At 42.5% G+C, this 8,394-nt stretch overlaps 1 protein-coding gene across 4 annotated transcripts in view; it reads right to left on the bottom strand.

The window, feature by feature from the left end:
• The window catches only part of si:ch1073-416j23.1 (rac GTPase-activating protein 1), a 10,000-nt gene extending 2,343 nt beyond the window's left edge, over positions 1-7,657 (bottom strand). For 2 of the 4 annotated variants that reach the window (XM_046845356.1, XM_046845359.1), the window contains exons 1-11: positions 7,502-7,657; positions 6,699-6,901; positions 6,480-6,616; positions 4,331-4,403; positions 4,203-4,256; positions 4,016-4,114; positions 3,799-3,934; positions 3,402-3,613; positions 2,042-2,203; positions 1,344-1,439; positions 826-1,021 (exon numbers count right to left, since the gene is read on the bottom strand). In XM_046845356.1, the coding sequence (XP_046701312.1) occupies positions 826-1,021; positions 1,344-1,439; positions 2,042-2,203; positions 3,402-3,613; positions 3,799-3,934; positions 4,016-4,114; positions 4,203-4,256; positions 4,331-4,403; positions 6,480-6,616; positions 6,699-6,901; positions 7,502-7,583 (1,450 nt within the window). In that variant the 5' untranslated portion in view covers positions 7,584-7,657. Of the gene's footprint in view, positions 1-825; positions 1,022-1,343; positions 1,440-2,041; positions 2,204-3,401; positions 3,614-3,798; positions 3,935-4,015; positions 4,115-4,202; positions 4,257-4,330; positions 4,404-6,479; positions 6,617-6,698; positions 6,902-7,190; positions 7,403-7,501 lie in introns of those variants that run through there. The other 2 variants (XM_046845358.1, XM_046845360.1) reach the window with 2 other exon arrangements.
• Between the last annotated feature and the right edge of the window lie 737 nt (positions 7,658-8,394).

Genomic DNA, 8,394 nt, shown 5'->3' with positions numbered 1-8,394 from the left:
AACGTTATGTTTGGCGTAAAAGCAACACAGCTCATCACCCTGAACACACCATCCCCACTGTCAAACATGGTGGTGGCAGCATCATGGTTTGGGCCTGCTTTTCTTCAGCAGGGACAGGGAAGATGGTTAAAATTGATGGGAAGATGGATGGAGCCAAATACAGGACCATTCTGGAAGAAAACCTGATGGAGTCTGCAAAAGACCTGAGACTGGGACGGAGATTTGTCTTCCAACAAGACAATGATCCAAAACATAAAGCAAAATCTACAATGGAATGGTTCACAAATAAACATATCCAGGTGTTAGAATGGCCAAGTCAAAGTCCAGACCTGAATCCAATCGAGAATCTGTGGAAAGAACTGAAAACTGCTGTTCACAAATGCTCTCCATCCAACCTCACTGAGCTCGAACTGTTTTGCAAGGAGGAATGGGCAAAAATTTCAGTCTCTCGATGTGCAAAACTGATAGAGACATACCCCAAGCGACTTACAGCTGTAATCGCAGCAAAAGGTGGCGCTACAAAGTATTAACTTAAGGGGCTGAATAATTTTGCACGCACAATTTTTCAATTTTTTATTTGTTAAAAAAGTTTGAAATATCCAATAAATTTCGTTCCACTTCATGATTGTGTCCCACTTGTTGTTGATTCTTCACAAAAAATTACAGTTTCATATCTTTATGTTTGAAGCCTGAAATGTGGCAAAAGGTCGCAAAGTTCAAGGGGGCCGAATACTTTCGCAAGGCACTGTAAAATGTATATTTTAAAATCAGTTTCAGTTCTGAAAAAAGCAGGTGTGTGTGTGTACGCATGTGTTGAGATGTTACCTGCTGCCTCCATGAAGGTTTTGTGGAGTTTGAAGGTGACAAGTGGCTCTCTGAGTTTCCTCAGGAAGTCCTTCAGGAGGCCACAAACCACATGAACATCATCCACTCTGTGCAGCAGGAGAGGTTTAGCACTGAGGAAGCGTTCCCTTAACTCCTTCACTGCCCGCTCTCCTCCAGGTACACGATACAGTCCCTTCTACAAACACACACACACACACACTAAATACACAACACTCGCTCTCCTCCAGGTACACGGTACAGTCCCTTCTACACACACACTCACACACACACACTCCTCGCTTTACTCTACATGTAAACGTGTCTAGTGAGGAATAGAAGAGGTAAGAAAAAGAGAAGGAGATGAGACCTAATAATAAGAACAGGAAAAAAGTGAATAAGAAAAGAAAAGAAAAGAAAAGAAAAGGAAAGAAAAGGAGGACAAGGAAAGGAAAACAGTAGAAGTAAAGCGAAGGAGAAGGAGAATCCTCAGTGCTCTGATCAATAAAGCAGATGTTTACCTCCTCAAGGCCACGGCGCTCGATTTCTTTAACACACTGAATGATCAGCGCTGGAACCCGTGGTGGAGTCGAGGGACAAAAACCCTCCAATGTGTCCTACAGAGGAAAATTACACATACATGAGGAACCTAAGAGAATGCTGGGATCATCTAAACAAGAGAGAGATAGAATGAGATTGTCCAGTCATCTATTTATCAATCTTCTGTCCATCTGGCCATCTATCATACTTCCATTTATTTATACACCCTCTATCCTATATATATCTGTTTATTTATCTCCACTATCCATCCATCCATCCATCCATCTATCCATCCATCCATCCATCCATTTATCTAGTCATTTCCCAACCACCCATGTCCCACCCAACCACCCACTCCTCCATCCATCCATCTTCAGGATTCAGGAAATCTTTTTAACACAAGTGATTACAGAGTGGTCCTGGAAGATTACAAGATCTTGACATGAGGATACACAGCAGATCACCCATGATGAAACCCAAATACACTTTAACCATGTAGGAGCGTCAGATTCTTCCTAATTATTCAGCTCTTATCTGCCCTTCATTCCCCATCCTTCCATACAACCACCCATCAATCACCTTTTCCTTCCTACTTCCATCTGTCTACCAACCATGTATGTTTAAAGCAAAATGTCTTTGCATTTGTTCTATTTTGTGTTTGTAATATTGTGTGTGTTACCTGATTAGACTGAACCGTTCCCTGAGTGTGAGGAGAACATTTGTCCACACACATGTGTTTACACTCAGGATGAGCGATCACACGGCAGTCCCTGCACTTCACTGCGACTTTCCCAAAACGGATTCTCTTCTTACACGGAGTGCAGGTCTCAGGACGGATCACCTGCATAAGGAACAGAGAGGGTCAGAGACGAGGCAGGGAGGAACTAAGAAGGAGTAGAAAGAAGGGAACAGGGAGGAATAAAGAAAGGCAGAAAGAAGGGAGAGGGAGGAATAAATAAGGATCAGGGAGGAATTAAAATAGGAGCGAGAAGAAACAATAAGTAGTAGATAGATAGATAGCAGAGACAATGGATGGGGAAAAGTAAAAAAGGAACAAAGAAAAGGGGTCCAGAGGAATAGACAGGGGCAGAGAGGAATAGACAGGGGCAGGGATCGGGCAGAGAGGAATAGACAGGGGCAGAGAGGAATAGACAGGGGCAGGGATCGGGCAGAGAGGAATAGACAGGGGTCAGGGATCGGGCAGAGAGGAATAGACAGGGGTCAAAGATTGGGCAGAGAGGAATAGACAGGGGTCAAAGATTGGGCAGAGAGGAATAGACAGGGGTCAGAGATTGGGCAGAGGAATAGACAGTGGGCAGAGGTTGGGCAGTAAGGAAAAGACAGGGGCAGAGATTGGGCAGAGAGGAATAGACAGGGGTCAGGGATTGGGCAGAGAGGAATAGACAGGGGTCAGGGATTGGGCAGAGAGGAATAGACAGGGGTCAGAGATTGGGCAGAGAGGAATAGACAGGGGCAGAGATTGGGCAGAGAGGAATAGACAGGGGCAGGGATTGGGCAGAGAGGAATAGACAGGGGCAGGGATTGGGCAGAGAGGAATAGACAGGGGTCAGAGATTTGGCAGAGAGGAATAGACAGGGGCAGGGATTGGGCAGAGAGGAATAGACAGGGGCAGGGATTGGGCAGAGAGGAATAGACAGGGGCAGGGATTGGGCAGAGGAATAGACAGGGGCAGGGATTGGGCAGAGAGGAATAGACAAGGGGCAGGGATTGGGCAGAGAGGAATAGACAGGGGCAGGGATTGGGCAGAGAGGAATAGACAGGGGCAGGGATTGGGCAGAGAGGAATAGACAGGGGCAGGGATTGCAGAGAGGAATAGACAGGGGCAGGGATTGGGCAGAGAGGAATAGACAGGGGCAGAGATTGGGCAGAGAGGAATAGACAGGGGGCAGAGATTGGGCAGAGAGGAATAGACAGGGGCAGAGATTGGGCAGAGCGGAATAGAGAGGGGGCAGAGTTTGGGCAGAGAGGAATAGACAGGGGGCAGAGATTGGGCAAAAAGACTTGCTGGACAATCTTACAGTTTTGGGCAGGAAGACGTGCTGGACAGTATTATGCTGAACGTTAGCGTTCTGGAAGTTAGCGCTTTGCATGTTAGCATTCTGGTTGCTAGCGCTCTGGATGTTAGCATCCACAACGGGATTGAAAGAAGGAGGAACTGTGGGTTCTGCGCTTGTTTCATCCATCATGTCAACCTCTGTGATTTCAGAGTGAACCCACACTGATGTCTGCTCTGTAACACACACAAGCACACTTATTTAATTGTGTAAAGTTGATATTGGTTTCTTTCTGAAGACACAAGACCACTATGTTTTAGAGGGTATTTGTTGAGGTTCTTCCTCTCTCCATCCTTTTATACGATGCCTCTGGTTATTCAAAATGATGATCATCATTGGCGGTGACGAAAACGTGTCTCACCGCTCACAGAAGGAAGGAGATCAGCTCGGGTTCTGATTGGCTCTGGAGTTTCCTGAGTGATATCAATCACCATGTGGATCTGACCACCACTGTCAGGTGTACTGACTGACGCAGTAACCACCGTCGCCTCCACTTCCTATTCACACACAGCATGTCTCTCCATTCATTTAGAATTCTCTCGTGAATCAAACTCAAAAAGTGAAGCAAACCCATGAACCTTCTCCGAAGGTCTCACACTGAGCAGATCTCCAGAACGTCCACTGATTCGCCCACGTTTGTGTATCGGAAGTCCAACCATCGGCCCCATCGAGGAACGCTGAAAGCGTTTCAGCAAAAAAAAGTAAAGCATTTCTCTCCAAATATCATTATGTGTAAACAGACTGAAAAAAAGAAAAGATGCTCACTCTTTTCTCCCGAGGTCTTGACTTCAGGGGCTTCACAGCCACAGTGTCCAAATCCTGCAAACCAAAAACTAACATGTTGACACTTTTAAGGCACATCCTTAAAATGTTTTTTAGTTACTGGAACCTACCAGGTCATCATCAGTCCTGTCGTAGCTGATGTCAGAATGAGACAGGAAGGAAGACTCATCGATGACTGATAACCTGTCAAAAAACGGATGCATGAGAAACTTCTGGAAGTATTAAATCGATTAAATATACGTATATCAAAAAGTATCAAGAGTAGTTTTGCAACACACCAACAGATGGCAGCACAGAGCTGCACACACAGTCACAGGGAGCACCGGACTTTATAAGTCAGTGTGCCATAAGACATGATCGCTGAAAACAATATAACCTCACTTCCGCACCCATCCTACTCCCAGACTTTGCCCTCTTCCTGAAGATGAAGATCTGGCTTGCTGTTTTTGACACCATTGCAGAGATTCACAATGAAATAAAACTTTGGAGTTCTAATCGGTTTTAATCACCAAGGTGCCAGGGATGGGCCCTTAAACAAGGCCCTTGACCCTCAGCTTCTCAGTTGGCATTAATATAAATGAATCATACCTCAGCATTACCTCTTTTCAGAACCTTTTTGCCAAACTGACCTCAAATAACCCAAAACCCTGATGTTTAAAGGTTCAAAGCATTTTAATAGATGGAAAAATTTTGCTATTTTCCACCTCTGGGAAGATGAAGATTATATAAATAATCTATGGCAACCATTTATGATAGGACTCAAAGGCACAGAAAATCCCTGGGATTCTACCCTCATATAATCTGAAAAAGGCTCATGGCAGAAGATACGTCCTGCAATGCTGCACCTCAAAATAATTACCATGAGGAGAAAACCCTGAGTCTAGACAAGAACCAGACATCCAGCAGGTCTGTATGTCATGGTGATGGCATACACCATACAGGAGTCCAGAAGCTGCTTAGAGGTTACCTGGTCTTGCCCCTGCAGTAAAATTAGATGGTCCAACTAACACCATTAGGCACATTCTGAACAGAGCCAGAAACATACTATGGCTAATTCATGAATTAATAGAAAAGTGAAACTCCCAATCTTCTGAAACTTCTTTATTAGAGATCCAGAGCTGCTGAAAAGGTAGCCTTGGTGGAATGTATCCAAACTCTTGAAATGGACAAACTTCCTGAAGATCAGGAAATGTTCCTGCAAAGGGAATGCTGAGGAGTGGATGGTTCGTATAACAGCAAGATCTTGCAAAATAATGATCTACAGAGGGACAACCCATTTAGTATGTGAAGGTGCTTTTGTAGATCAGGATTTAATTGTGTGAAAGCAGGAACCACACCTACCACATCTACAAGATCACCTTGAATAAAGATGGCTATGACTGATATGACCAAAGTTTAACCAGAAGGTCTAACATATCAGGCCACCACAGAGCATGTATCTCTATATGTCTTAACACACTCAAGCTCATAAAGTTACTAAAGAATGGGACTATAGAACCAGAGTGATGCTTCTGCATGGGGTTCCTTAGGGATTTTAGTTTATGGACTTTTACCATTTACAAAAACATAAAAGGAGAACTTAATTTGATGTTTCTTCTTTCAGCTCTACTCAAAAGAACAGTTCACTTTGACTGATACAGTTGGCTTTTATTTGGTCCTACTGACCTGAAAAGAGATAAAAGTGTTCAAGTGCTCCTCACATACTGTATGACTGAAATAATGTAATAAGAAGGGCTGGGAAATGAGATGCAAGGAGAATGCTGCACTGTCTGAAAGTTTTCCAGCAGAAGTATATCTGCAACTAAGTAGGGCACATGCTTCTCAATCCTTCGAGACATGGTCTTTGATTTTTACTGAAACTTGACCGTGGCAAGTCCTGGCCTTGGACTGACAATGTGGTCTTGATGAAAGGATGGTGGTGATGGTGGACATTCAGCACCAGGATAAAGGAACACTATAGAGAACCCTGGACAGTTTCTGCACATCTTGGTTCTTTGATCTCATGGGACCTGAGTGTAACCAGAGGGGCTTGAGCCAGTTTCAGCTAATGTTATTAAGTACCTGAAAAGTACCTACTTTAAGGTTCCCACATTTCTGGCATGTGTCCTGAATGAAACACACTGAAATGCTCCTGAAGTTTCTGTGGTAAGAACTTGGCTGAGTTCCTGAGATAAAGACCTGCCTTTTCCCTACCCATATTACAATCAAGTTCATTATCATTATCAATATCATTATCAGAGTGTGTGTGTGTGTGTACACCGTTTGCCTCTGTGCTGTGTGATGTTAGCTCCTCGGTGATGGAAGCTGGCCAGCATGTTCCTCTGTTCCTCATTGAGGCAGGCATTTGATTTGCTGTCTTGAGCGAGAATTTCAGTCATCATCAACATCTGACGTTCCTGAAACACACACAGGGTCGAGTTCACGTATAACTGTGTAAATAACTGTGTAAACACACAGTCACGTCTGATGGTGATGTACCAGGCACTGATAATCCGCCTCGACTTTAAAACGTTTCTTGATCTCCACATCCACCTGATTGCGAGCATGTTTGAGTTTCACCTCCAGGGCGGCTCGGGCCACGTCCGATTTCACCAGCAGCTCCTTGTATTTCTTTAGCTCGAGTTCTGCATGGAGCCATTTCTTCCTCACCACCTCGAAGTTTCGCACCACCTCAATAAGCTCTGCAGGAGAAACGCAAATGCAAACAGAAGCACAAGAATGTGAAATAATGTCAATAAAAAAAAAGTAAAAAAAAAAAAAAAGTTTGAGCTTTTAGTTGGAAAAAAAGAAAATGTAAAAAAAAAATTATTACAAAATAAGAGACAGAAAAACCTCGTTTTTTTATTGTATTTTTGGTTAATTTTCTTTTTATTATTATTTAATAAATAAAAATAAAAAACAAGAAGAATAAAATAAAGAATAAAAGCAAGTTAAAAAATATCAATCAAAAACAACAAATGTGGATGAAACCTGAAACACGGAGATGAATAAAGTCTCGGTGGAGAGGTGGAGGGGTGAAGGGGTGGAGGTGGAGGTGGAGATGTTCAGGGAGCAAAAACAATATTAATCATCACTCAGCTTTAATAAAAGTGGCCATTATGTGTTCCGCGCATGCGCACAACGACCCAACGCGCTATTAATTACCAAGCGCCGGGTTCCTTATAATATTAATAAATAATTGTGTGTTTGGCGTCGCATTAAATGCTATAAACTAAACAGAGAGTTGATGATGATGATGATGATGATGATGATGATGATGTTGAGGATGATGAAAACCTTACCGAGTTCAGAATGTGTGTTTTGCTCTAAAGTAAGCCGGTGTAAACACAGAGTCAGCAACTCCCTGATAAACTCCTCTCCCATGATGCACAGCGACAGAGACCCTGCTGCTCCACCAGCACCATCTACACACACACACACACACACACACACACACTTCCGGTTCCAATCAGTTGAACAACTGTCCGCATTTAACATCGACTTTTCTGTTTGTAATTTTTGTTTCTTGGTTGTTTGTTAGTTTGATTTTTATTGCACTTTTATCACTTTTGTAGCAGCTATAAATAATCCAGTTTCTTCCTTTAGCATGTAAATAATCAAATATCACATGATTATTGATGAGAAAAGCAACAACAATGATAACAATAATATTAATAATCATAGATTTATTAAACCTCACTGGTTTTATTTATTATTATTATTATTATTATTATTAATAAATATTATTATTATTATTATTATTATTATTATTATTATTATTAATACAATTCGCTAATGTTATTTTCTAATAATTTTACTTTTTTTTTCTGCAGGATCTACTGTGGCCACTAGAGGGCAGTCAGAGAATTTACTACAGAATGACACGCGCTCTATCTTTTGTGTGTGTGTGTGTGTGTGTGTGTGTGTGTGTGTGAGAGAGAGAGAGAGAGAGAGAGAGAGAGAGAGAGAGAGACTCAGAGCTCCTCAGTGGTTCAGGTTTGATTCGCCACATTTCACAAGCACATTTAGAAATAAATCTTCTACTGAACTCGCCTCAGTTTACAACTTTATACAAACTCTATTATAGTCCATCACCATCATCATCACCATCATCAACATCACCATTATCATCACCATCATCACCATTACCATAATCATCAGCATCATCACTATCATCGCCATCATAATCACCATC

The sequence above is a fragment of the Silurus meridionalis genome, chromosome 3, assembly GCF_014805685.1.
Source record: "Silurus meridionalis isolate SWU-2019-XX chromosome 3, ASM1480568v1, whole genome shotgun sequence".
NCBI classification, from domain to species: domain Eukaryota; kingdom Metazoa; phylum Chordata; class Actinopteri; order Siluriformes; family Siluridae; genus Silurus; species Silurus meridionalis.
The sequence above is the reverse complement of the archived record's forward strand: the minus strand, read 5'-3'. Positions and strand labels throughout refer to the sequence as shown.